The 27,748-nt window shown below is 53.4% G+C and overlaps 2 protein-coding genes across 6 annotated transcripts in view; one reads left to right on the forward strand and one right to left on the reverse strand.

The window, feature by feature from the left end:
• Positions 1 to 27,748, reverse strand: part of LOC121164484 (MRN complex-interacting protein-like) — an 813,414-nt gene that overhangs the window by 772,858 nt on the left and 12,808 nt on the right. The window contains exons 4-7 of one of the 3 annotated variants that reach the window (XM_040992629.1): positions 23,954 to 24,029; positions 21,609 to 21,751; positions 21,107 to 21,193; positions 19,949 to 20,022 (exon numbers count right to left, since the gene is read on the reverse strand). In XM_040992629.1, the coding sequence (XP_040848563.1) occupies positions 20,007 to 20,022; positions 21,107 to 21,193; positions 21,609 to 21,751; positions 23,954 to 24,029 (322 nt within the window). In that variant the 3' untranslated portion in view covers positions 19,949 to 20,006. Of the gene's footprint in view, positions 1 to 19,875; positions 20,023 to 20,975; positions 21,194 to 21,608; positions 21,752 to 23,953; positions 24,030 to 27,748 lie in introns of those variants that run through there. The other 2 variants (XM_040992626.1, XM_040992624.1) reach the window with 2 other exon arrangements.
• LOC121164463 (sequestosome-1-like) lies at positions 8,551 to 19,437 on the forward strand. Of its 3 annotated transcripts, none has more exons than XM_040992609.1 (8): positions 8,551 to 8,804; positions 10,729 to 10,824; positions 11,114 to 11,340; positions 11,434 to 11,575; positions 12,498 to 12,578; positions 16,697 to 16,908; positions 17,137 to 17,332; positions 18,699 to 19,437. In XM_040992609.1, exons 1-8 carry the CDS (start codon positions 8,600 to 8,602, stop codon positions 18,854 to 18,856), a joined length of 1,317 nt encoding a protein of 438 aa, XP_040848543.1. In that variant the 5' UTR covers positions 8,551 to 8,599; the 3' UTR covers positions 18,857 to 19,437. The 3 variants fall into 3 exon arrangements, with proteins under 3 accessions (XP_040848543.1, XP_040848554.1, XP_040848549.1); XM_040992620.1 differs by having other exon boundaries at positions 17,137 to 17,218; XM_040992615.1 differs by lacking the exons at positions 12,498 to 12,578; positions 18,699 to 19,437 and having other exon boundaries at positions 17,137 to 17,694.

A 27,748-nucleotide genomic window follows, 5' to 3' on the forward strand; every position in this document is an offset into this window, starting at 1 on the left:
CAAAGGCCTTCCATCTGCTGATTCACTCCTGAGCCAGGCTCAAACCAGGAAACCAGGAACTCCAACCTACTGGTCTCCCTTCCAAGTGGATGCCAGGGCCCGGTGCTTTGGCCATCTTCTGCTGCTTTCCCGGCACATTAAACGGAGGTTGGATTGGGCCCGGCGCGGTGGCGCAAGTGGTTAAGGATCCTCGCCTTGCACCCCCGGGATCCCATATGGGCGCCGGTTCTGATCCCGGCAGCCCCGCTTCCCTTCCAGCTCCCTGCTTGTGGCCTGGGAAAGCAGTCGAGGATGGCCCAAAGCTTTGGGAACCTGCACCCGCGTGGGAGACCCGGAAGAGGCTCCTGGCTTCGGATCGGCATAGTATCGGCCCGTTGCGCTCACTTGGGGAGTGAATCATCGGATGGAAGATCTTCCTCTGTCTCTCCTCTGTATATCCGCCTTTCAAATAATAAAAATAAATCTTTAAAAAAAAAAAAAAAACGGAGGTTGGATTGAAAGAGGAGCAGCTGGGACTCGAATTGGCACTGCAACATTGGGTGCCAGTGTTCATGCACTGTACCACAGAGTAAGCCCCATCCTTTAATCTTTTTTTAAATTAATTACTTTATTTGGAAAGCTGAATTACATAGAGGGATAGTCCGTCTGCTGGTTCACTACCCAAATGGCTGCAATGGTCAGAGCTTAGTGGATGTGAAGTCAGGAGCCAGGAGTTTCTTTGAGGTCTCTCACGTGGGTTCAGGGGCCCAAGAACTTGAGTCATCCTCTGCTGCTTCCCAGGCCACAAGCAGGGAGCTGGATTAAGAGCAGCCAGGACCCCATCTGGCACCTATATGGGATGTTGGCACTGCAGGTGGAAGATTAGCGTTCTACACCACTGTGTTTGTCCCTTTTTTATCCTTCTTAATCGATGGTCCAGCGACAAAACTGGGGAGACCCTGGAGCTGAGATGAAAGTTAAAAAAAAAAAAGTTCTTTGACTTTACTCCCCTGTCACTAAAGCTTAGTGTGTGAGTCCAGTCGAAGCAGCAGCAGTAGCCATGTATCACAGGAAGAAACAAAGACGTTCAGCTTCTGTGCAAGAAAACGCAAAGCCCTCCGAACAGCTGCCAAGTTCAGTTGTCAAGTCACGTTTCTGGCTCTTACTTGTCCTGCCTGCTAGATCTCATCGTTTGATGCATTAATAAAGAATCAGCTATTTCTACAGCATAGATATATGTATGTCCTTATGTTTTGATAGTTGAATTTTAATATTTATGGTCTTGGGGGCAGGGAGTACACAATGCAGTATACAATATGGGTTTTTTTTTAAAGAGATTTATTTTAATTGGAAAGGCAGATTTATAGAGAGAAGGAAAGACAAATATCTTCCATCAGCTGGTTCACTGCCCCAAATGGCCACAATGGCCTGACCTGAGCCAATCCAAAGCCAAGAGCCATCAGTGTCTTCTGGATCTCCCACATGGGTGCAGGATTCCAAGGACTTGGGCCATCTTCTGCTGCTTTTGCAGGCACAAGGAGCCCATCTGTCCCAAGGATATCCCTGGGATGGTGGGTTTGGAAGCCCCGCTCATGCCTCCCCTAATCCCAGCATCCCATCTGATACTTGACACAGAACACATAGTGAAACAGTTTGGGAGGGCGTTCGAGCTCAGAGAGCCCCTCTGGGAGGGCAGGAGGGGGAGGTGCACCTTTAGAGCTGAGAGAGGGTGCCTGGCACCCTGTTGGGAACAGGCCTCCCAGGATGTAGGTCCTGGGAAGAAAGGTGGTCTGAAGTTGGGGTGACAGGGGAGCCCTGCAAGCTCTGTTGGAGTTGCAGTCATTGATGTCTGGAGCTTGGCCTGAGGAGGGAGCCTGCTGGAGCTCCTCCTGCCACTTTCTGGCTTGGTCAGGTGACTTAAATGGGGCTAATAATGAGCATGCATTTTTGTGAATGAATTAAGAGGGACTTGTCAAAGCCAGTTAAATCCCAGCCAGTCCACAGGATTAATCCCCAAACACTCAGGCTTCCCTGGCCTGGCACTGGCAGATAAAACATTGCCGCAGTCCATCAGTGACGCTTGGTGACTCATTGCTCTATTGTGCCAGCTCCCAGGGAGGCACTGCTGAGGAGGCCCGAGACTCCGTGTACACAGATCATGGGGGACTGTTTCCTGGCAACATGGATGTGCTATGGGTATTTGCTATTGCCTAATCAGGAAGTAGCTTGGGCAGGAACTGCGAGAAGGTGGAGAGAGGGCCAGGTGAAGCCCAGGCCCTGGTCACTGCGCTGACCCCTGAGCAAGCCTGGGTGTGGGAGAGGTGGAGGTGTCAATACTCTGGGCTCCACCTTGATTCAGTGCTATTGGACCCAGCACCAGGTCTTCTTGAAGCCCGAGGCACAACAGCCAGGATCCAACCATCCTCTGCTGCTCAGGGCTGGTTCTGACCGACCAGGGGCTCCGGTCAAGTGGTACTCCCATCTCCTGAGGGAAACTCCCTGTCCTCTCCTCTCCTCGCCTCGCCTCGCCTCTCCTCTCCTCTCCTCTCCTCTTTTCTCTCTCTTTCCCCTCTTCCTTCCTTCCTCCCTCCCTCCCTTCCTTCCTTCCTCCCTTCCTTGCCTCCCTCCCTCTCTTCCTTCCTTCTCTTTCTCTTCTTTTTTCTCACTGTACACAAAAGGCAAGCACGGAGATAGAGATCTTCCATCCCTTATGGCAGCTGGAGCTGCCCTCAGCCTGGGTGCCCGAGACCCAGCTAGTTGAGGTGTGCTCTAGCAGGAAACCTGCGTCCGAAGCAGAACTGAAACTGGGACCCGGAGTTCGGAGGGGATGTGGTCTTGACCATAGGACCAAATACCCACATACCTTTTCACTCAAGCATCTGTTTCTTCATTTACCATCTCCCCATAGCTGTCAGGGGCCTAAACCACCGTGGGGAAAGTGGGGCCACTGGGTAGGAAGTGTGTGAGAGGGGCCTCAGGAAAAGTGAAAGGGATGCAGCAGCCTCTGCTGCTTGGAAGCTGCCCAGTAGTTCACAGAGTCCTGCCAATTCCCCGTACCCTCGTGGCCCATGACTCTACAAGTGGTTCCCAGCTTCTCTAAGGAAGGCATCCCTGGGGAATCTGCCTGATAACCTTGGGCAATGCAACCTCGAGAGGACTTTTACCTGCTTCACACCCAGCAAGTCCTTTGTCCTGGAGAAGAGGGAGGAGATGAAGGAGAAACAGTGGCAAGGACTGGATCCTGTTCCTTTGTAAGCTCCAGTGTGAATACAGACCACGGGTTCAGTTCCCAGCTTCTTACTGAGCTGCCTACCTGGCCCAGCAGGTGCATTCTCTCCATCAAACCATGTAACCTTGCTCTCCCAGTCTGAATGTTCTTCCTGGGCGTTCTCTCTGATTATGTCTGCAGATACGGCCATCTGTTCTGATGGACAGCCTATCCTGTTACACCTTGCTTCATCTCTCACCACTCCTCTCTGTTTCAGATGAAGTCTTTTTTTGGGGGGGGCCCGGCGGCATGGCCTAGCAGCTAAAGTCCTCACCTTGAACACACCAGGATCGCATATGGTTGCCGGTTCTAATCCTGGCAGCTCCACTTCCCATCCAGCTCCCTGCTTGTGGCCTGGGAAGGCAGTCAAGGACAGCCCAATGCTTTGGGACCCTGCACCTGTGTGGGAGACCTGGAGGAAGTTCTTGAATCCTGGCTTCGGATTGGCGCAGCACTGGCCTTTGTGCTCACTTGGGGAGTGAATCATCAGATGGAGGATCTTCCTCTCTGTCTTTCTTCCTCTCTGTATATCTGGTTTTGCAATAAAATAAATATAAATCTTTTTAAAGATTTACAAAGTCAGATGTACAAAGAGGAGGAGATACAGAGGAAGATCTTCTGACTGATGATCACATTCCAAGTGATTGCAACGGCTGGTGCTGTGTGTATCTGAAGCCAGGAGCCAGGATCCTCTTTCAGGTCTCCCACTCGAGTGCAGGGTCTCAAGGCCCTGGACTGTCCTAATTGCCTTCCCAGGCCACGAGTCAGCACCCATATGGGATGCCAGACTTTGGGCAGTGGCTTTACCGCTGTGGCTTAATACCAGCTCCTTTATTTAATTTTTTGAAAGGCATAGTGTCGGAGGGGGGAGAGACAGAAATCTGTCTGCAGGTTCACTCTCCAAGTGATCACTCCAGCCATGGTTGAGCCAGGAATGCCATCAGGACCTTCTGCACAGGTGCCGGGATCGCAGGCAGTTGGGCCAGCATCTGCTTCCATGGGGAGCACATTTCCAGGGAGCTGCATAAGTGAAGAAACATCCCCCATGGGCTCCCCTCCCCCCACGTCCCACAATGCCAGCTTCTGCAGATGATCTTCCACTGTAGAGGTTGAAGGCTGGGGTGCTGACTGTGCCTGCCACTGAGACCCACTGCTTGGGTGGGTGAGTACTGAGTGGGGGAATGCCCCCAGTGGCCCTCAGACCCCCTTCCCTTCTGCCATCCAGGGGACCTGTGCCCGGCTCAGAGCCGACTCCGGGGCCTCAAAGTCCTGGCAGTCTTTGCCAGTGAGCAGGATTTACACAGCACACAACCCAGCATCAGGTCAGGCCCTTGTCTCCTCGCTCCTGTGTTGGGCTGTGTGCAAAACGGGGTGCCACCTGAGTTCCCAGTGTGAGAATTTGTTCAGAGAGACAACCCCTGTCTGATGACCTTCTGGGTACAACTCCACAGCAGCTGGACTGGAGGTGCAGATGTCCCCCACAATACCCCTAATTCTCCCGTCCTGTCGGGGTCCCCTTGTTAGCTCCCTGCACCTTTCTGTCGCAGGCTTTCTAGCCTGCTGATACCTGGCGGGGCTGTGAGCTTCTGCAAGAACGGACACACAGGAGCTGGCTGCCCAGGACCACTGGCCAGGTGCCTCTCAAGGTGGGTGCAGGGGTGTGGCTATGTGGGAACTGGTGGCTATCACACCTCCACAGGGACACTCATCCCTGGGGCCTGAGTCCTCCAGTGACCTCCCTCCCCCACCCCCGCAGCCGCTGTGCCCCAAGAAAATACTTCAGAAAATTATCGCTGAGAGATGGGGTTCAGTGGGAAGGGGCAGGGGTAGGTAGGGGGGAGCAGCAGGCAGTGTCCGGGACGCCCTGCTGTGCTCAGAGCTCCCAAATCTCCAGGAGTCCCTTTCCCAGCCCTACACATGCAATAGAAGGTAAACCTTAGCGCACTAGTGGGATGCCGCTGGAGGCGGAGAGGGAGGGGAGGAAGCCGGAGGACCAGGCAGGTGGGGCGGGGCAGGGTGGGGAGAGGAGAGCCGTGGGCTCCCTGCAGCTAGTGTTAGGGGCTTTCCTGCCAGAGCCACCTTGACCCCTCCCCGAGATCAGGGCAGGCCGGGGATCCCCTGTTATGACGGACGGTCACGGGACGCTGACTCACGCCCGCACGCCCGGGCCGCCTGACCCCAGCGCCTGCAGCCTGGCAGGGCCCCGCCAGGGGGTTCCCCGGCCCGCCAGCCACCGCCGCAGCCTGCTGGGCCCGACCACCGGCTGGACAGCCTCAGAGGCTGGGGTCTCCAATTCCGGGGCGTCCTAGGGCTCCCTTTCCTGTTGTTGCCCAGCTTCTTCACTCTGTGCCCCAACGCGCAACCGGGGCCGAAAACAAGGAGCAAACAAACGTGTTGCTGGGGCGGTGGCCTGGTCAGCTGGTACAGCCTCGTGCCGGGTGGGGTGGGGGTCAGAGTTCTCCTGGGCCCTTCCTGAAAGCTTCTGTCTCCAGGGAGGAGCCCGCCGCCCACCACGGGGCTCTGTGGCTCTCTGGCCTGAAGGACTTGGACTAGATTGCTGAGTCATGCTTGGATGGCACCTGCCTGCAAACCGGAACCTCTGCGCAGCTGTCCCAGGGCAGAGGGTCCAACCGGTCAGGGACCCTTTCCATGCTCACAGCTGCACATCGGGAGTGTTCTGGGTGGGGACAGCCTCTCCAGGTAGAATGGATTCTTCCTGTGGCCTGATCCACCTGTGCACCTGCCTAGCCAGCATCCCAGCAGCCCCCCTCTCTTCTGTGGGTTTCCCCAGCCACAGGTTTTTCCAGTCCCACAGATCTCCCCTGGAAAGACAGGCGTTTGACCCAGCGGATCTGACCTGGAGTTCCCAGGACCCTCCCTGGGAGCTCTCACCCGGGGACCCTGCTCCCTCCCCGCCCAGGCCTTGTTCTGAAAAGCTGAAACCACTCCCCACCCCCACCCCAAACCACTCCTCCCTCCCAACCAGCAACCCTGTTTGGCTGCCTTTGTGGTCAACAATCTTGAGACCCTGCGGGCAGGAATCTGCTTGTTGAATCCTGGGCTGATAGGTTTGCTAGGCAGCCTATGTGTGCAAGAGGAAAAAATATGATTTTTCCGTGTGGTTGAATGAAGAAGGGAATGTAGAAGCAGCCCATGGAAGCAGGGAAACATTTACTATCAAAAGTCTTGGCTTGGGGCTGCTGAGCCTCAGCCTTCCTCCCTGGTTTATAGGAGTGCTGAGTCAGGCTGCTCCACTTCCCATCCAGCTCTCTGCAGTGGCGGATGGCTTCAGTCCGCCGGCCCCTGTACCCACATGGGAGACCTGGCAGAAGCTTCAGCCCAGTTCAAGCCGTTACTGTCATCTGGAGGAGTGAACCAGCAGATGGAAGATCTCTTTCTCTGTAGCTTTGCCTTTTAAATAGCAAATAAACAAAAAAACAAAAAACTAAATCTGGTTCTCCTTCTGTAGGCCTGTCTGGTGGGTTCCAACCCTCCCCAGGGGCAACCTAAGGAAACTTTGCACTAAAGGACCAGGAATTCTGCCCAGGACATTCTAGAAGGAATTTCAGCAATACCCCTGAAAGGGAATGGGGGAATAATGGAGGGTCCACACTACCTATGCCTGTAAAAGCCCTAGGCTGCACAGAGCCTGGGCGCTCTGTTCTGTCCCAGATGCCCACCTAGTCCGCCAGGTGCTAAGATGAGGCTTTCTGGGGACTGACGTCAGGGGGCCGAAGGCTTCCCTAGGTCTTCTGAGCTGCAGGAAGTAACTGCCGACTGATCCCCCCCCCCCACCCATTGCTGGCCTTCCAGCAGGATGGGCCAGGGTGGGGTGAGGGGCTTCCTAGCCTCTGCCCTCTGTTCTTGCCAGTATTTATTATTTTTTTTTACTGTTTTTTTTTTTAAAAAAATAAGCATTTATCTTTATTGGAAAGGCAGATTTACAGAATGACCAAAGCTAAATTGATCTGAAGCCAGGAGCCAGGAGTTTCTTCTGGGTCTCCAGTGTGGGTGCAGGGTCCCAAGACTTTGGGCCGTCTTTCACTGCATTCCGAGGCCTCAAGCAGGGAGTTGGATGGGAAGTGGAATAGCTGGGACATGAACCGGTACCATATGAGATCCCGGTGCATGAGCCCTTCAATTTTTTTTTTTTTTAGATTTATTTTATTTTTATCACAAAGTCAGATATACAGAGAGGAGGAGAGACAGAGGAAGATCTGTCCAGTGATTCACTCCCCAAGCGACTGCAATGGCCAGTGCTATGCCGATCCGAAGTCAGGAACCAGGAACTTTTTCCAGGTCTTCCACGTGGGTGCAGGGTCCCAAGACTTTGGGCTGTCCTCGCCTGCTTTCCCAGGCCACAAGCAGGGAGCTGGAGGAGAAGTGGAGCTGCCGGGAGTAGAACTGGCGCCCATATGGGATCCTGGGCGCTTTCAAGGTGAGGACTAGGCCATGGCACTGGGCCCAATTTAAAAAAAAATATTTTTGTTGGAAAAGCAGAGTTACAGAAAGAGATGGACAGAGATTTTCATCTGCTTGTTCATTCCCTAAGCATTCATAAAAGCTGGAGCTTAGCCAGACGAAGCCAGGAGCTAGGGGTTTCTTCTGGCTTTCCTATGTAGGTGCAGAGGCCCAGGACTTAGGCCAGGCTATGCTGCATTCCTAGGCCATAATCAGGGAGCTGGATCAAAAGTGGAGCAGCCTGGACTGGGATTCTGGCGCCACAGGCTGAGGTTTAACCTACCCCCACACCGCCAGCATTTCTCAAGCCAACTGCTGTAAAAGCGGGGGCTCAGGCCTGAATGTGCCATCAGTCCCTGGACAGCTAGGATCTCTGTGGTTGGGGGGCTGCCCTCTGCAGCCAGGGCATGGCAGAGGCAGCCAGCTCTTTCGGGTTGGTGGTGCCCCGGGCCTAAGGGTTTTCGGGGTGTCCCCCCAGCATGCACTTCAGGGCATCCCCTGATGACTGGAGAGCGACCTAAGCTGCTGAGTCACAGCCAGGCCCCAGCCCTAGAACGGCCTGTGGCAGGACCCCAACCCCAAGGCTTTGCGGAGGCCCAAGGCTTTCGCAGGCGCCCTGGGAGCAGCAGGGTTCCTTTGGGCCGCGTGCGTGTGCGGGGGTGGGCAGCGGGGGTGGGCAGCGGGAGCTTCCTGGCGAGGTGGGGGCAGCAGGCCCGGGGCCCCGGCAGGGAGACTCGCGAGGCCGCCCGGGCGGCGGGGGCGGGCGCTGGACGGTTCCGGCTCCGCCCCGGGGAGGGCGCAGGGCCCTATAAAGGCCAGGGGCCTCGGCCGCCGCTGTCGCCATCGTCGCGGCTTCCTGGCTTGACTTGTCGGTTCTGCTCTCTAGCTGCCATGGCGTCGTTCACCGTGAAGGCCTATCTTCTGGGAAAGGAGGAGGCGGCGCGCGAGATCCGCCGCTTCAGTTTCTGCTTGAGCCCGGAGCCCGAGGCGGAGGCCGAAGCGGCGGCTGGCCCCGGGCCCTGCGAGCGGCTGCTGGCCCGGGTGGCCGCTCTGTTCCCGGTGCTGCGGCCCGGCGGCTTCCAGGCGCACTATCGCGGTGAGCGGGCCGGGGTCGGGTCCGGGCGGGGGTGCCTCGTCCTCCTCGGTGCAGGCTGCGCCGCAGCGCAGCGGGAGAGGGGCTGTCCTTGATCGCTGTGTGGGTGGGTGGCGGCCCCTGCGTGTCCCCCGTTTGGGTCTCGGATGCCATAGCCCCGGGACCAAGACCGGGCCCCCTCTGGGTCAGACGTCGCCCGCTCCCCGCCATGATGCGGTCCTTGGCAAGGACGTACCGGACTGGGAAGGTGGTCAGGCGGACACTCGGGTTACAGGGTGTCCCGGAAGAGGCCGGGCCTGGCAGAGGCAGGTAAACAGGCTGGGGCGAGCGGGGAACGCTTAGGCCGGGGGCGGCGGGGAGCGTGGGGACCAGCTCGGAGCCATCGCTGGTTTTCTTGCTGCGCTGCTGGGGCGGGGGTGGTGTCCCGGGACTGTGGTGTAGCAGGGAGGGAGGTCCTTGGCCGAGGCCCGCCTCTGGGAGGGAACTCGGTTGGACCGCCCGCCCGCCTTAGCCTGCCCAACATTGTTTTGTTTTGATTTCTCGGTAATAAATTTATGGAGCCGTAACACCCATGCCATAAAATGTATTCACTTAAAGCATATAATTCGGTGGCTTTAAAATGTTATTTCATTTTCAAAGGGCGCATCCGCGTGCGCGCGCACACACACACACACAGCCTGGTTCTCTCACCAGATGTCTGCCAGGCCAAGCTCCAGCCAAGCCAGGAGCCTGGAGCTCCAGCCTGGTCTCCCAGGAGGGTAGCAGCCACCCAAGTTTTCTCTCTCCCCAGTGCACGCTAGCTGGAGGCTTACATGGAATTCCAGTTTTCCAAGCTGGCAGTTAAATGCCTGCCCCAGTTCACTGGGTTTTTAAAGTATTCATGAGTTTGTGGGACTTGTGATCACAACCCAGGATAGCTTCTCTCATCCCCGGACCTTTTACCGTTCATCCTGTCATCTTCTCCCTCTGCCCTTGCAGCCACTGAGTTACTCTGTTCACTTCCAAAAAGAGCCCAGCACACTGTTGGGTGTAGGAGTCTTGCATGCAGATCAGATTTTTGTCTGAGTTTAGTGTAACATGTTAGGCTCATCAGTGGTGTACCTGCTGCTTTGTGTGGATACAGCCCCTGTGTTTGTGTCATTGGTGATGGACTCCCCTTGTATTGTTCTGTGGGTGGGCATTGCCCCCTGGTGCCCTCAGAGGGTTTAGCCTGTAGCCTGTGCATGGTGTACTGAGCCTGTGGTGGGGTTTTAAAACTGCGAGCCAACATACAAAGCCTGGAGACTTGGTGTAGATCCGTTTGTCCCTTGGTTGGGGAGGAATTGTGTTCCTTCACTCCTGGACTGCAGGAAGCCCGAGGCCTTTGGAGGGCTGGACTCCTTGGGGCAAGACACTGCTATGCCTGTGATATGTGCACTGAGGCTTTGGGTGCAGCCCTGTCAGTGGGCAGCCTCCCTGCCCCAGCCCCTTCCCCTTTAGAAGTAGGCTGGTTGGGGGAATCCCCAGTGCCTATAAAACTGTACTACATAATACAATGTAAGCAACAATAAAAAAAAAAAAAAAAAAAAAGAAGTAGGCTGGTGGTCAGCAGGCCCAGTGGTTAATTGGCTAGGTTAGCATACCTGGACCCCCTATTCATTGGATTCTGCAGCCTGACTCTGGCTTCTTGCCTGTGTAGACACTGGGAGGGAAAGGTGAAGGCTCAAGAGATGGGGCCCCTGCCCCCATATAGGGGAGTTGGGGTGAGTTTCTGACTTGCCCGGCCCAGTCCTAGCTATGGAGAGTACCTGGGGAGTGGACCGCATGCTGAACTTGCTCGTTTCTCCAAAGTAAGTTAGTGGAGAAGTAGGTTCCTCTGCTGAGGTCGCTAGGCCCTGTCAGCACTGGCTTTGGCTGAGTGTGCTCCTGTGCCGTCTGAACCCCCTAGATGAGGATGGAGACCTGGTTGCCTTCTCCAGTGATGAGGAACTGATGATGGCCACGGGCTACGTGAAGGATGACATCTTCCGTATCTACATTAAAGGTAAGGGAAGCCAGGGCCCCCAGTTTGGGGAATCAGGGCATGATTGTTCTATGCAGCTAGTGTGAGACCCTGGGGCTGAGGCAGGGATAGCATAAATGCTGCCAGTCTGGGAAAGAAGGGTCTGTGCTTCCCCTGAGCTGTGGGCTCAGGGCAGCCTTTCATAGTGTTGATAAAGGAGCAAGGCCAAAATGGCTTTGCTGTGGATTGCTCACTCAGGCTGGCTGACAGAGGTGGAAGCGGGCCAGTGGCTCCACAGCCCCTCACCTTGACTCTCCCCACCTCCCTGCAGAGAAGAAGGAGTGCCGGCGGGAGCACCGCCCCCACTGTGCACAGGAGATGTCGCGCAACATGGTGCATCCCAATGTGATCTGTGACGGCTGCAATGGGCCGGTGGTGGGAACCCGCTACAAGTGCAGTGTCTGCGCAGACTACGACCTGTGCGGGGCCTGTGAGGGGAAGGGCCTGCACCAGGAACACAGCAAGCTGGCCTTTCCCAGCCCCTTAGGGCACTTTGAGGTGAGCAGCCCTCTTTGCAGGCCTGTGGCGAGGGTGGGACTGGGCTGACTGGAGCCCCTCACTGCTGGGACCCTCTGCTTACTCCTCCACCAGGGCTTTGCTCACAACCGCTGGCTCCGGAAGCTGAAACATGGACACTTTGGCTGGCCAGGCTGGGAGATGGGGCCTCCAGGGAACTGGAGCCCACGTCCTCCTCGAGCCGGGGATGCTCGCCCCAGCTGCTCTGCGGAATCAGGTGAGGCTTTTGCCCCAACTGGCTTCTGAAAGGCATGAGTAGTCAGGCAGCCTGTGTGCAGGGCTGTGTGCCAAGTTGGTTGGCATCCTGAGGGTTTGCTGTGCCCACCTCCTAGACCTCTGCAGCATTCAGTAGGCGTGAGACCCCTGCAGTGTCCTGAGTTTCAAGTCCTATGACCAGCTGTGGGGTCACCCACTCGTGCCTCACATGTTGTGTGTCTCTAGGCTGTCCAGTGTCCAGGGACGGGCAGAGAGGTCCTCCCAGCCCCTGCCTCTCTCTCTTTTTTAAACAAGAATTTGAAAGGGTTACAGAGAAGGAGAGAACAGAGGGAAAGATCTGCTGGCTCACGCCCAAGGTGGTTACACAGGCCAGGCCAAAGCCAGGAACTTTATCTGTGTCTCCCAAACAGATGGCATGGCCCTAACAGTTGGGTCATCTTCTGTCACTTTTCCCAGGCCATTTGCTGGCAATTGGATTGGGAGTGGAGCCGCTAGTGCATGAACTGTCAGGTTGTCCACTATGCCACATCACTGCTCCCCCTGGGCCTCTGGTGTTAACTTGCTGAAAGATTACAGCCACAGTTGCTCAAATCTTTAAACAAGTTACAAGGTTAATCACCAACATAGGGCTTTGCACTCCAGCCTTTGGGATTGTGGGTTTATCCTGATTTCATTGTACTGTGACCATTGAACGGAGGTGTGTTGGAACAGAGGTGGGCTGTGTGTTTGTGTAAATGGCACTGTATGGTGAATCACTGTTTATGTGCTACCTGTGCTGAGCCTGCAGGGTTAACAAGCACCAGCGACTCGGGCTGTGGGTGCAAGAGAGCAAGTACCGAGTGTGGGCTGCTGGGATAGCACCTTGGATGGCTACTCTGGGCATTAGATTAAGGATTATCTATTTTCATTTGTAAAAATCAAAGCTCCTGGCCCATCGCAGGATCCCAGCGTCAACTTCCTGAAGAATGTGGGGGAGAGTGTTGCAGCTGCCCTTAGCCCTTTGGGTAAGTGAGCGCCCCCGTCTGGCCATAGGGGCCCCTAACACACTGTTGATCCAGTCGAATTTTCACCTCACGAGAGGAGGTGATGACCTATCATAGAGACTAGTAAGGACTTAATGGCCTCCAAGCAATCTGTGTCCAGTGTCTGAAAGACCACAGGTGGCTGGGGATTCAGGCCCACTGTGACGGCCTGAGGCTGCTGCTGCTGCTGCTGCTGCTCTAGCCCAGGCAATTTCTGCTCAATGCTTCCGCCTCATACCAGGCATTTTTTGTTTGTTTGTTTTTGTTTTCTTAATTCTTCGAAAGAGTTTCAGAGAGGGGGACACCAAGAGACACAGGTCTCCATTCACTGGTTCACTCCCTAAATGGCTGCAATGGTTAGGGTTGGGCCAGGCCAAGTCCAGGAGCCCAGAACTTTTTATGGGTCTCCCATGTGGGTGGCAGAGGTCCAAGCACTTGGGACATCTTCACTGCTTTCCCAGGTGTGTTAGCAGGGAGCTGGATTGGAATTGGAGCTACCAGATGTTGAACCAGCAGCTGGTGGGATGCTGGCTTTTTAGGCTCCAGTGCCAGCCCCCAGGCCTCAGCTTTGAAGCAGTAACTTTTTTGGAGTCATCTCAGACCACCTGTGGCTTTTCCCCTACTTTGTTGAGAAAAGGAGTTGATCTTTTTAATGTCTGCCTGGGAGCAGCTGTTGGGTGATAGGAGCGGAGGAAGGTGAGCTCTGCCTACCCGCCTGCCACTCAATTGAGCCAAGGAAAAAGTGTGAAAGACTGAAGTGGAAGGTTGACAGCTGTCCACTAATTGGTGACCCATCAGGGGCCATGGGCTCAGGGAGGTGCTGCACAGACAGCGTTTCTCAAGTCTGGAGGAGCATCACAATCAACAGCGGGCTTGGGGATATATATATTTGGTGCATGAAAACCTTATTAAAATTACTTTGAAGAACAAAATCCGTCAGTAAAGGAACAATAAGACATGAGAAATCACGAAGCGATGTTCCGCTCCAGATGGGCACTCTAGAAGCAGTCTGAATTCCCAGGCCCACCTTCCTGAATACCTAGTGAGAGACCTTGGGGCCTGGGGTCACTGATCTGGAGGTTTCCCAGATAACTTCGGGTCACCCCCAGCACCACAAGACCCATGTGTGCCAGCAGAGAACTACCCTGGGTTTCCTACTCAGGGTGGGGACCATTTTGGATGAGCCCAGAGGTCTGAAGAAAAGTAAAGCCAGAAATTCTTGGATCTTGGAGGTGTCTGGGTTGCCTCTGCCAAATGAGGGGGAACCTGGAACTGCGCACAAGGAGAAGTTCATTAGGACCCGATTTTGGGGTCTCAAACCAGCTTCAACCTGCTGTTGAAGGGAGGCGTTCTCTCTCTTTTTAAATGAGAACCGGTGAGTGCTTGAAGGGCACTATTCCAGGGCTGCCTCCCAGAGGGCAGAGTGTGGACTGGGAGCTGATGGTGCCCGCCCACAAACAGGGAGGATGCAGAGCAGGCAAGCACAGGACACACAGGCTGTCGGGTAAACACACAGAGGTTTTGGGGAAGCAAGCACAGACAGTCGGTCACAAGATATCAACAAGCCCTGATACCACAACCTCTGATCCTTTTTCTTTTTAAGATTGATCTCATTCACCCATTCCTGTTGCTTGAATGATTTCGCAATGAGAAGTTGGAAAGAAAAAGAGAACAGCTTGGATCCTAACGGCTGAGAGATGCCCTCCCAGCCTGTGTTCCACCTCCTGTTTTTTGCAGACCCACAGCTGGCATGGATGGGGAGCTTGTAGTGACCCTGTGGGGAGCAGCCTCTAGCTGTTGCTTTCCCAATAGGTGGTCCTTAGCATTTTTAGCAATAAAGTACTTCCTGAAATATGCTTTTTTATTTTCCCCCTTTAATTTGAGAGGCTGAGATGAAGTGAACTCTCCTTCACTGGTTCACTCCCTAGACTCCTTTACCAGCTAGAACTGGAAATCAATCCAGGTCTCCCATGTGGGTGGCAGCCTTCACTTCTGCCTCTTGGGGTGCCCATCTGCAGGAAGTCAGAGCTGGAGATGTTCCTGCCCAGCACTCTGTTAGGGGAGGATGTCTTAACCACTAGACCAAAGACCTGCCCAGTGAAGACATAAGACACACTACAGTATGGTACAAACCTGACCTGTATGTAAGGGGACTCATGATCTTAGCCATCCTGCAGCAGTCTGCCTAACCTACTGTAGTATCTCCACAGTACACCTGCACCTGCAGATAGGCCTGCTCTTGGCTCTTTGTCCTCAAACTCTTCCGCACAGAAAGGGCTTAACAGAGAAGCAGAGTGACAGGGCTCAGGACCTGACAGCCAGCTTCCCCAGCCAGCAAGGTGCTCCTCTTGCTTTTGGCGGAGAGCTCCCGATGCTCGCACCTTCCCTGATCCCACTGAGGACTTCCTCAGAACCTTTTCTGCACCATTGTCAGACCACCACGACAGAACACCTGATTAAGGACCGGCTCTACACATGGAAAGACTTACAGGGAGAGAATGCCAATATCCCGAGTGAGAGAAGTATTGTAGTAGTGACAAAGGATCAGAAAACATTGAAGCTAAAAATGAAGGTGCTGCCTGGAGTCTCAGCTGCTCCATTTCCCAATTCAGCTCCCTGCTGTTCACCTGAGGGGTGCAGTGCTGGATGGCCCAAGTGCTTGCGCCCCTGCATTCATGTGGAAGATCCAGAAGAAGCTCCTGGTTTCAAACTGGCCCAGCTCTGGCTGTTGCAGCCATTTGGAATGAACCAAAAGATAGAAGATCTCTGTCTCCTCTCTCTAACTCTATCAAATAAAAACAAATCTTTTTTAAAAATTAAAAACTGAAAGTAGGACAAAGGAAAACCTCAAAAGAAGGATTAGGTTCTAAGATCGTCCCAAAGAACTATGTGCCACTCCCTCCCCTGCCATAGATTTGGTTTGTTCTGATTCAAGTAATTAGATTGGAAATATTTGCAAAAAAAAAAGCTGTGAACATTCACAGACTAGTTCCGTAGTCAGTACTGCAGGATGGCTAAAGCCATCGTATTTCCATTGTAGTAGGGATGCTGGGCCTTCTGGAGGTGACTGGGAGCCCACGGAGGGAGCAGATGTTAGGCCCCAGGCCAGCCTGCTGGCCTCAGTAGCTGCCTGCCGCTGCTGGCTCCTGAAGCAGCTTCTTGCTAGGCCAGGCTCTGGGAAGTGGCAACAGCTTAAGGAACTGACTTCCTGTCGTGTGGGGAACCTAGATTGAGTTCTAGCACCCAGCCGTGTATGATGGTAGTACTCGTGCTGAGGGATGCCTTGAAATCCCCAGACACTAAGATGACTTGCCAAAAGTAGAAATAATAGGGATAAGAGAGAAAAGAGGGGAAATAAAAGGGTAATCCTGGAAGCCCCTAGATGAAGGAAGGAGTTGGCCTCTAGATGGGAAGAGGCTCCTTCCTGTCTGTGGTGGACAAAGACTGAGCGAGGCCTCGCTCATCTGGTATCAGGTGTCCTCTGGGAGGGGAAATGCAGGCTGCTGGGAGCTGGAAGGCATAGCAACAACCAGTGCTTCGAGTTGCAGGGAAAATGGGTTTCTACTTTAGCCTGGCCAAAATGATCAAGTATGAGGGCAAAGCAAGATCTCTTTCTAGTATACAAGGTTTTCATAAATTAGACCTTGAATGGAACAAAATGACTTAAATCAGAATGAAGAACAAAAACATTAAAAACGGGGGACCTAATAGGAAGGAGAGGTGGTCACAGGCTGTGAGCCCTGCCCCTGGCCACAGCAGTAGCCAGGCCTGGAGCTTGGCACACTCTGAGGGGCTATCTGATGGGCCACTCCCAGAAAGCTGGAGATGCAGTTGAACATGGGGAAGACACACTGTACAAACTCAAGTGTTGCCCAGCTTTTTTCACTGGATGTGACTGGTCAGAAGTGTGGGGAGGGAGGCGGTAAATGATCTAGTGAGAAATGAGCAGGTACACTTAATCAGGCAAAGCAGCTGAGCAGAGGGCTGCTTGGGCCCTGGGGAGTGGGCAGGGAGTGTGAGACAGCTGTCTGCCTGCAGCCCCCAGCATGCTGAGGTCCTTCTGGAAGACTTCATAGCCCTCTGTTCCCTGTGCTCTCTAGGTATTGAAGTTGATATTGATGTTGAACATGGAGGGAAAAGAAGCCGCCTGACACCTGCCTCTCCAGAAAGTTCCAGCACAGAAAAGTGTAGCTCTCAGCCGAGCAGCTGCTCCTCTGAACCCAGCAAGGAGGATGGGAACAATGAGGGCACAGCACAGTGTCTGGCAGAGAAGATGAAGAAGATAGCCCTGGAGCCTGGGTCCCAGCCCGAGGTGAGCCTGTTCCCTCCTGGCTGCACTCAATCTGAGGGGCCTCACTGCTGTAGTGGTCTTGTGCCTGTGGCACTTCTGCCACGCTGCCCTTTTGCTACAACTTCAGGCTTGGTCTTTGTGAGTGGCTAACCGCTGCCAGCAGCTCCTGGCCTCCCACACCCTGATGCTTTGCTGGGATGGACATGTGGCTGTGGCCAGCCCCGAGTCCTCATGGTGGGTTGTATTCAGGAGCAGATGGAGTCTGATAACTGTTCGGGAGGAGATGACGACTGGACTCACTTGTCTTCAAAAGAAGTGGACCCGTCAACAGGTGAACTGCAGTCCCTGCAAATGCCCGCATCGGAGGGGCCAAGCTCTCTGGACCCTTCCCAGGAAGGACCCACGGGGCTGAAGGAAGCTGCCTTGTACCCCCATCTGCCACCAGGCAAGTCAGCTCCAGAGGCGGGGGTGTGTGTCCTCTGTGTGGCATCGGCACGCTCGTCCACTGACGTGAGAAAAGACGTAGGAGTTGGGTTTGTCCTATTTAGTGCATGCTGAGCCAACCTAATTTAGCAGTTCCTTCATGCTCAAGGATCAAGGCAGTGGAGCTGGGGCTGGAAGAGACAGCCCTGCATTAGCTGTGTCCCCCCAACCATCTTCACTGTGACTTCAGTGTGCTGACCCTTGAACCAGCATGGAGCCAGCCTGGGAAGTAGAGGGGTAGAGAGCAGTGGGGTGGCTGGCACTGGTGGCCGTGGGTAGAAGAGGCAGCTAGTAGAGTTGAGATTTATTATTGCCATATGGGAACAATGTTTAAAATGTTTAAGTGGCTTTAAAAAAATTATATACTTCTTTGAATAGCAGAGTTAGATCTCCTATCCACTGGTTCACTCTCCAGATGACCACAGTACTTGGGACTGAGCCAGACCAAGGCCTGAGCTCAAGCTCAATTCAGCTCTCCTACATGAATACAGAGGCTGAAGCAGCTGGGCCCTCCTCTGTTGCTTTCTCAGATGCATTAGCAGGGAACATGATCAGAAGTGGAGCAGCCAAGACTGAAACCAGAGTTGTAGATGGTGACTTACCCTGCTATGCCACAATGCCAGCAACCCCTAAGTGACTGTTTATCTGTGGGCTTAAGTCTTTATATTTTTACTAGGGGTCATAAATGGTGGTCAGTGATTTCTACATTTTAAAGTGGTTGGGAATAAACTTCCAACAGCATGTGATAAGAGCCATATTCTCGTGTCTTAGGCAGTCACTGCCTGTGATGCTGCTGACTCAAATGTTTGCTGGTTCCTGTCTCAGTTGCTCCACTTTAATCCAGCTCCCTTATAATGACTTAGGAGGAAGATGGTCCAAAAACATCTCATGTGGGAGTCCCTGCACCCCCACGTGAGACACGGAAGAAGCTCCCAGTTTAGCCTAGCCCAGCTTTGGCCAATGAATCAGATGGGAGATCTCCCCTCTCTTAACTCCTTCAAGACAAATCTTTAAAAAGAAAAAAAAAGTGATAGGGGAAATTCACATTTCACTGTCCATAAAATTTATTGGAACACGACTGTGCTAATTTGCTTCCTTGTTCCTGGCACTTAAGGAGCAGTGAGCCTGTAGGGTCTGCCAGGTCAGCCTGGGATGCTCTCTGCATCTTCAGGGGCAGCTTTCTGAGGACCCCTGCAGGTTAGGGGTGTCTGGAACTGTTGGCACTGGGTACTTGCTGGGTAAACGCCAAGGTGCTGCTGGGTCTTGAGTCATCCCCACCCGTGGGCCTGTTTACATTCTCTCATGTCTCCTGTTACTGTTTTTGGCAGAGGTTGAGCCCCGGCTGACCGAGTCCTTGTCTCAGATGCTGTCCATGGGCTTCTCTGATGAAGGTGGTTGGCTCACCAGGCTCCTGCAGACCAAGAACTACGACATCGGGGCTGCCCTGGACACCATCCAGTATTCGAAGCACCCGCCACCACTGTGACAATGTCTGCTGCCCGGCTCGCTTCAAATCTCCTTCTCTGTCACATAATCACATTGAGCTAGTCAGAATAGCAGGGGCTCCATAAGGGCTAGATTTTCTGCATTCTTCTCCAGAATCTGGGGGGCGGGCATGCATGAGGCCTCTTAGGGCAGCAGCACAGTGTCACTGGTGAGTTCCATGTGTATATGCTTGATGCCAAACAGCCATCTACTCTGAGAGCTGTTGTGGCCCAGGAAGGACTTGCTGTTGCCCAGCAGGGTGCAGGTGATACACAGCGCACTGGGCTCCCCTGCCAGCCTCATGCCAGCAGTCCAGAATACACCCTGCCTAATGGCCTCTGCTTTCTCATTTCTAAACAGCTAGTTGATTTACTGCTAGAAACCTGCTAGATTGAGGGAGGGCTGTCCTACAGCAAGCCAGAAGGTCTCACACTTGGAGGGAGAGCGGCTCCCAAGGGCAAGTGCGAGGTGCAAGTGTCCTCTGGCGGCTGCCTCCAGCTCATCACTACGATGCCTCTCATGTGTAGCGCCCCTGCTGTTATATTTGTAAGCAATCTGTGATTAAATGCAATGAGCACTTTAGTCATCACTGTCCTCCTGTGTTTATTGTCAGCTTTCGGGGTTTTTCACACATTAACACCAGGGGGAGCTGCAGAGGCACTCCTGCACCACCCTCATCTGCATCAGTGACAAGCTGGCCTCTGCTCACAGGTCATCACTGAAGTCCTCTCCTGTTGTAAAGAGGTCAGAGAGCCGCAGGGCTGCAGGCTTCTGTGTCCCTGGCACCTGGGGAGGCCCCGTGCCCCTCTGCTGCTCAGGGATCCTCCTGCAGGGTCCCTCAGAACCAGGCCTGGGAGGCTGTGTGACCTGAGGAAGCTGGACAGTGGCTGCTTCCCAGCTCTCCTTCGGGGTGGGGGCCCATGGGGTTCCTTGCTCAGCCTGTGCTGGACCTGCTGGTTTGGGTCCCCTCTGCTCTGTGTCCACCTGGGAGCTGTTCACGGGAGATGGGAGAAATCTTACCCATTTAGAAGATGTGGCCTCAGCCTGACAGGCTGGACTCGGCAGTTCCCCATGAGCAACACGGAGCCCCTGGGGTCGTGGGTCCTCATGGTTCCAGAGGCAGTGACTGCCACCTTCCTTCACCTTCACGTTCAGGCCAGGAGAGTCCTGAAACCAATCAGAGGAGACAGCTGTGTCCTGTTGCCTGCTGGGGCTCGTTTCCCAGATGAGACTTTTCCATGGTGCTGCTTGCCAGTCCACAGGCTGGGCAGTGAAGTCGGCAAAGCACAGTGAGTAAATGCCATTTCATCCCAGTCCTCTGTTTCCATGACCAGGCTCCAGGTGGCCCAGCTCCTGAGGGTCAGCTCAGGGTGTCTGCACAGAGGTGGGAGTAGACAGGCCCTAGAGACCACTGGGGAATGGACTGAGGCCGACTCCCCTCACCTGCTCCCTCCCTGGCAAACAGCACCTCAGACCTGGACTTTGCAAGTGGCTGTGCCAGGCTCCCCGTGCTGCTGGGGACCGGCTTCTGCTTAGCAACCAAAGATGTCCTGACAGTTAGGCTTACCACTTCACAGGACCTCAGAGTGGGTCGCTGCAACTCTGCACCCCAGACAATGGGAAAGAGGGCAAGACAAAACAGACTTGACAAGAACATCACACACAGGAACTGCAAGGCTCTGCTGTCACTGGGAGATTCAGAGCCACGAGCTGACTTAGGTCTCAAAGCTACTCCTGACAACACCAGAATCTGAACTTGGCCTCCTGGCTTCCAGCTGGAGGCCTGCATGAGGTGAAGTTGGCCGTGGCAGATCTATGCTAAGGTGACCCCTGTCAGCAGGCCTCTGGCAGGGCTCTTTACACGCTGATGACAGCATAAAGCAAGATCTGAGTTTTGCAGCACTAAATGTGCAGTGGGGCCTGTTGGGTTCCTGGGAGCAGGAACACACCCCAAGTGACTGAATGCCTTCAGCAAGGGAGCATGAGCCTGGAGAGGGCAAGGGTGGCAGGGTGTGCAGAGAGGCCAGGCCAACCTCAGTGGACCCCAGGGTGTCACGATGCCCTTTTGGCTGAGAGTTAATTTCATGAGATGAGCAGGGAGCGAAGGGAGCAGGCAGAGGAAGGAGTTGGCTCCACACAGGCAAGAACAGGAAGCTGAGCTTTGGGGGGTAAAAAGCTCATACTTCAACAGTTCTGTGTGTGCTTGGTGATCACTGGGACCAAAGTGGAAGCAATATTCCCTATCACCAACCTTCTGGGGTGGCCAGGTGCCCCTGGGAGTGCCCAAGTCTGGGATGTCACGTTTGTGCAACAGCTGGGCCGACTCGGGCTCCATTTCCTGGTGGGAGGAAAGTGCTGTCAATAGTCCAGTCCTGCCAGCACAGTGCCCCGCAGCCTCCCTGGCAACCTGGCTGGCCACAGGAGGTAGGGAGCCTCCATGCAGCCACTCAGCTGCAGCCCAATGGCAGATGGGCTGTCCTGTGCTTGCCAGGCAGTTCTGCCCCACGGCTGGTCCACCTACCTCCCATGGCGCCTCAGGCGCTGTCTGCAGAGCTGAGCTCCTGTGCAGTCTGCAGTATCTGCTTCGCCAGTGTAAACCTCCTGCCCCGGTCAACACCCCTAAGCCCCTACCCCTTGAGGTCACCGTGTGAGCTGCTCACAGAGTTCAGCAAGCATCCCTGTGTCAGCAAGCAGCGCCTGTCTCATCAGTCCCCACCTGAGCCTCCTGGAGGGCACTGGGTACAGCCTGGCACCTTTTTCTGGGCAGCTCCTGACTGAAGGGAGGGTCTGACTCCTCCATGTCGGATGAGGACTGTCCATGGAAACACACTCCTCCTCCCAGCTCCAGTTCCGGGGAGTCCTTGTGCAGACACTTCAGCCAGCGGCTCTCAGAGGGCTGTGTTGGGAAGAACAGGAAAGCAAGCCCTTTGACTGCAGCTCTCACACCCAGGGCTCAGGGATGGTGCCTGCTGGCGAGGCCTTGGAGAGGCAGCAGAACCCCCGAACGTCCATGCTCCCTGACCCAGTGACCCCACACAGACAACAAAGGCACAGAGATACTCGTGGCGCTGTAGACGCCATTGTTTAGAAAGTGTGGAGACAGCCTCAGGCCCTCAAAAAAGGGATCAGTGCCAGCAGCCCGCTTTCCACCATATTCTGTTTTAAAAAATGAAAATACCTGGAAACTGCAACAACACAGAAGCCTTTTGTTAGTGAAAACTTAAGCAAACAAGTCTTTTCTTGACACAAAAATGATGTAACACTAAGCGTTTGCGTGGCTGACCCGGAAGCTCAGGTGCTGAGAGCTGCACTGGAGGTGGGCCTAGGAGTGTCTACTGATTTCCCACAAAGCCGACCAAGTGGCATGTGAAAGTCAGACAGGCCCGACAGGTAGCTGGAAAGAGCAGAGGAGGAGTCTCCCTAGAAGTATGCAGGATGCCTGAGTTAGCAAGACCAAAGTGCCACCTTATCCTTCGGAGTTCCTGCTTTTATCACGACAAAAGAAAGAAGTTACCAATCCTATCCTATCCTTCCTCTGGGCTTTTCACCAGAGACAAGCTAGACAGGGTTGTGATCCTGGCCCAATGAAGGACTCTGTGCCTTCCTCTCATTGATTATTAGCTGTCATAATGAACATCTGAATTATGCTGAAAAGACACCACCCCCACCGTTCTCTCGGGTTTTCCTCTCTGACAGCCCCACTCAATCCTGCGGCAGGTTTGTCTTGAATAAATCTCACTTTGCTTCTTGATTTGTCTGTGGGGAAATCCTTCTTTCCTGTGAGGTAAGACCTGAGGTAGCCTCCGTCCTTCGTGCCCTTTCCCCAGAACAGTGATGAAATGGGAGAGGAATGTAGGGAGCTGGCATAGCAGTCAGGAGCTGGAAGCCACACCTCCCCATGCTATGTAATCCTATCTGTAGGTCAGAGGACCCCTTCCCAGGGGATACTTCCTCACACCTGTTGGGGGGCGGGGGTCACATAACCACTCCCTTTTGGAACCCTGTAAGAGCCCTGACAAGGAGGGGCTCTCCCACTCAAGGATGCTCTCACTCACTCTTCCTGCAGATGCAGAGGAGAAAGCACCCCTCTTCCACCCTCCCCGTTTTTGGGCCACTCTGCTCCTCCACATACCCACATGGGTGTGATTTCCTTACCTTTTATAGAAACTTCATCACTTCAGAAGATGTACTGGATGGTCTCTAAGAACCTGGAATAGGTATTTGAGACCACCTAGCCCAGGACGGCAGGAGGGTGGCCAGAGTGGTCCTGTGAGCAGAAGGTGGGAGTTCTCCTGCAAGGACCTGCTATTCTGGGTGGACCGATGACCACAAGAACTAAAGTGCTCTCTCACACACCGCCTGCCCACAGCACTGTGTGACTCATGCTCTCCAGGGGAGTGACCAGGGACCTGACCCTCGGCCTCCTATCCCTGAAAGGAACCTGGAGGGCGGGGGCAGAGGGGGCAGGAGCTGGAGGACAGGTTCTGTTCCGGAGGAGCCATTACACAGCACAAAGGAAGAAGCCCTCTTCGTGTAGCAACGATGTGTGGATATGTGGACAGGTTATAGGTTCTTGTATTCCTGCACTTATGAACACTTGTCATCAGTATTGTTGACTGTATGGCTAATGAATACTGGTAAACTAAAGTTACAAGAAGCCCTGGTTCGGGGGAAGCTCCTGCATTGCAGCCCAGCAGGACATGGCACAAGCAAAAACCCACGTCCCTAGAAACTCGGTTGTCACTGACCTGAGAAAGGGGGGAAGAGAACAGCCTGCTTTCATCAACAGGCCAGTGCAGTCTGAAAGAGGAAATTCCCCCTGCTTCAACCTTTTACCCTGATGCCAACCCATCAGTGTGCCATTACTCTGTCTCCCGGGGTGCATCTTATAAGACAAGCAATTCTGAAGTGACTTATCTGCTCCTTCTGTCTACAAAACCAACCCCTTCTGCTCTGCTGGTTGCAGCATTCATTGAAGTGCTGCTCAATTCTAGAACTGCAATGAGTGCTTCAAATGAAATTTGTGTGATTCTGTCTTTTCGGTAACACATAAACAGAATCCGTTCCATTAGGTTTAGCACAGATGCAGCTGGCTTACCTGAGGATCCACATTCTCTGCCTGATGGTGATCTTCAAGTTCTTCTTCTCTGACACTTCCAGAACCCTCCAGAGACCTTAGGGGAAGAACATCCAAACCCCCTTAGTAAAATGAGCCCAAAGAGGAAGGACAAATAAGATGAAAATGGCAGGATGCAAGGACTGAGCAGACCCCAGGCTGGTCTTGGGGCATCTCAGGGACTCAGCTCTGAGGTCTCATGTGGTTCTGGTGTCCTGCAGCAGCCGAGGATCTGGGAGAGGGGCCACTTATTTCCTCTGATTAGGATGGTCAGGCCCTCCACCAACAGGAGGACTGGGCAGAGAGCCATGCACTCTGCTTAGGCTGGAACTGGCATCTTGGCTTTGACCATGACAAGCTCTGTGCTGCATCATGGTTCGACATCCTTGTTCCATTTTCCTCATCCCACTAATGTGGGTAATATTGTGCCCAGGACTGCAAAGACCAATGAAACAATGAATGTCCTTTGCTCAGGACCTCTGGACATAGAGTTCCGTTCATCAACACAGGGATGTATGTCCTCACGGAAAAAGGCCACACAAGTCACTGAACTTGCCACATCACGGTGACTCTAGCTGGCCTGCAGGGGTGGGGCTCTGCATCTCACCAAGATGAACTGACGCCATGTGGGTTGTCAAATCACATAATCCCATGCAACACCCCAGTGAGCTCACAGTCCACCATATGTGGGCATCTCTACCACAGTTACTTTGCCTTCAGTCACTGATTCTCACAGGGCTATTATGAGGATGTATGCAGGTGAGAGCAGCTACCCTGCCCCACAGCTGAGAACTAACAGTCTGGTGGGCAGTATCCTACCAGTGAGCGCCCCGAACCCTGCATACCTGACTTAAGAACCCATTCCAGGGGCTGTCACTGTGATGGAGTAAGCTAACTCCCACCTGTGGCCCAGCATCCCAGAAGGGTGCCACTTCATGCCTCAGCTGCTTCCACTTCTGGTCAGCTCCCTGCTTATGATCTGGGAAAGCAGTGGAGGATGGCTGGAGTCCTTGGACACCCATGTGGGTGACCTGGAAGATACTCCTGGCTTCTGGCGTCAGATTGGCTCAGCTCTGCTTGTTGCAGCCATGTGGGGGTGAACCTGTGGAAGAAGATTCAGTCTCTCCTCTCTATAAATCTTTCAAGTATAAATAATTAAATATTTCAACAAACTTCATTCCAAAGCCTAAAGAATGTCTCTGCGCTGTGAACATAGTCTGCCTTCTTGTTTGCAGCGTTGCCACCAAGAGGTGGGTGTCACAGTCCCTCCATAGATGAGCCAGCCCTCTCCAATGCTTCATTTTGTCTTCTGGCTCCCACAACCTCGCTGTGGTGTGCTGAAAGAGTTTTTTTTAAAAAGATTTATTGGGCCCGGCGCGGTGGCGCAAGTAGTTAAAAGTCCTCACCTTGCACGACTGGGATCCCATATGGGCGCCGGTTCTAATCCCGGCACCCCGCTTCCCTTCCAGCTCCCTGCCTGTGGCCTGGGAAAGTAGTCGAGGACGGCCCAAAGCTTTGGGAACCTGCACCCGCGTGGGAGAACCGGAAGAGGCTCCTGGCTTCGGATCGGCATAGTATCGGCCCGAAAGATCCTGTCTCTCCTCTCTGTATATCCACCTTTCCAATAAAAGCATAATAAAAATAAATCTTTAAAAAAAATTAAAAGATTTATTTATTTTTATTAGAAAGGCAAATATATACAGAGAGGATGAGAAACAGAGTGGAAGATCTTCCTTCTGATGATTCACTCCCCAAGAGGCTGCAACTGCTGTAGCTGAGCCTATCTGAAGCCAGGAGCCTTTCCAAGTCTACCACGTGGGTCCCAAAGCTTTGGGCTGTCCTCGACCGTTCTCACAGGCCACAGGTAGGGAGCTGGATGGGAAATGGAGCTGCTGGGATTAGAACCAGTGTCGATATGGGATCCCAGGTGTGGTCAAGGTGAGGACTTTAAGCGCTATGCTATCATGCTTATTATTTTATTATTCCAATAAAATAACTTATTTTATTGGAAAGGGAGATTTACAGGGAGTAGGAGAGACAGAGAAAGACCTTCCATCCATTTGTTCACTTCTTAAATGGCTGTAATGGCTAGAGCTAAGCCAACCCAAAGCTAGGAGCCAGGACCTTCCTCTGGAAACCCTAAGGCTTTGGGCCATCCTCTACCGCTTTCCCAGAGCATAAGCAGAGGTCTGAATGGAAAGTGGAGCAGCCAGAACATTAACTGGCAACCATATGTGATCCCAATGGGTGTGAGGCAAGGATTTAGCCAACGAACTGTTACACTGGACCCAAAGATTTGTATTTATTTTTATTTGAAGATCAGAGTCACAGAAAGAAGGAGAGACAAAGAAATCTTCCATCTGCTGGTTCATTCCCCAAATGCTGTAATGGCTGGAACTGAGCTGGTCCAAAGCCAGGAGCTAGGAGCTTCTTCTGGGTTTCCCATGTAATGCAGGGAACCAAGTAGCTACTTTCCCAGGTCATAGGCAGGGAGCTGGATGGAAAGTGAAGCAGCCGGGACATAAACTGGTGCTCATATGGGATGCCACCGCTGCAGAGGCTTAGCCTACTATGCTACAGTATTGGCCTCTTTTAGTCAATCTTTACATCAGACTGTATAAATCCTCCAACTTTGATTTTTATCAACACTAATTAGATGATTCCATGTCTTTTGTATTTCTATATAAATTTCAGGATTAGTTGGTTATTTTCTTATTTATTTACTTGAAAATCAGAGAACGAGTAGGGAGAGAGAGATTTGTTCCCTCTGCTGGTTCACGGCACACATGGCCATAATAGTTAGGACTCAGCCAGGATTAAGTCAGGGGCAAGGAGCTTCATATGGTTCTCCCACGAGGGTGGCACGGGGCCATGCGCTTGGGCCACCTTCTGCTGCTTCCCCTAGCCATGAGCAAACAACCAGTACAAATCTTACAGAGTAGAGGTGCTATAGCACATTAGCCTGGTTTTTGATGCAGAATGCTGGGGTGTGATCTGGATCTACAGAAGAACCAGTGTGACTGGCGTGTTGTCCTAACATATCAGAGTATGTTTGATTATAACCCTCACAGCTGGTAGAAACTTTCCATCCTGTGTCCATGGGAAGACAGAGAGTGCCCCTCCTCATTGTCTGGCTTCCTAGGAGCCTGGAACAGGTAGTGGTTACCTGATACCACCTCCAAGTCCAGTGAGGGGAAGTACCTATGGGGAGGGGGTCATCTCATTGACAGACAGGTTGATAGGATGACATAGTGTAGAGGAGGTGTGCAGGTGTGTGTGGTTTCAACTTGTGAGCCTAAGCAGTTTCCTGCCTATTCCATTTCATCCTCCCTCAGATAGTTCTGACCTTAATCTTTCTTTTTTAAAAATTTTCTTTTTAAATATTTATTTATTTATTGGAAAGTCAGATATACAGAGAGGAGGAGACACAGAGAGGAAGATCTTCTGCCCAGTGATTCACTCCCCAAGTGAGCGCAACAGCTGATGCTATGCCAATCTGAAGCCAGGAGCCGGGAACTTCTTCCGGGTCTCCCACAAGGGTGCAGGGTCCAAAGGCTTTGGGCCGTCCTAGACTGCTTTCCTAGGCTACAAGCAGGGAGCTTGATGGGAAGTGGAGCTGCCGAGATTAGAACCGGCACCCATATGGGATCCTGGCGCATTCAAGTCAAGGACCTTAGCCACTAGGCCATGCTACCAGGCCCTCTGACCTTAATCTTAAGGATTGCTGAAGGATGAAGATTCATCACATCTTCTGTAATTACTTCCTGCTGGTTATGG

The sequence above is a fragment of the Ochotona curzoniae genome, unplaced genomic scaffold, assembly GCF_017591425.1.
Source record: "Ochotona curzoniae isolate NIBS_2020 unplaced genomic scaffold, NIBS_Ocur_1.0 contig_1031, whole genome shotgun sequence".
Classification (NCBI taxonomy): domain Eukaryota; kingdom Metazoa; phylum Chordata; class Mammalia; order Lagomorpha; family Ochotonidae; genus Ochotona; species Ochotona curzoniae.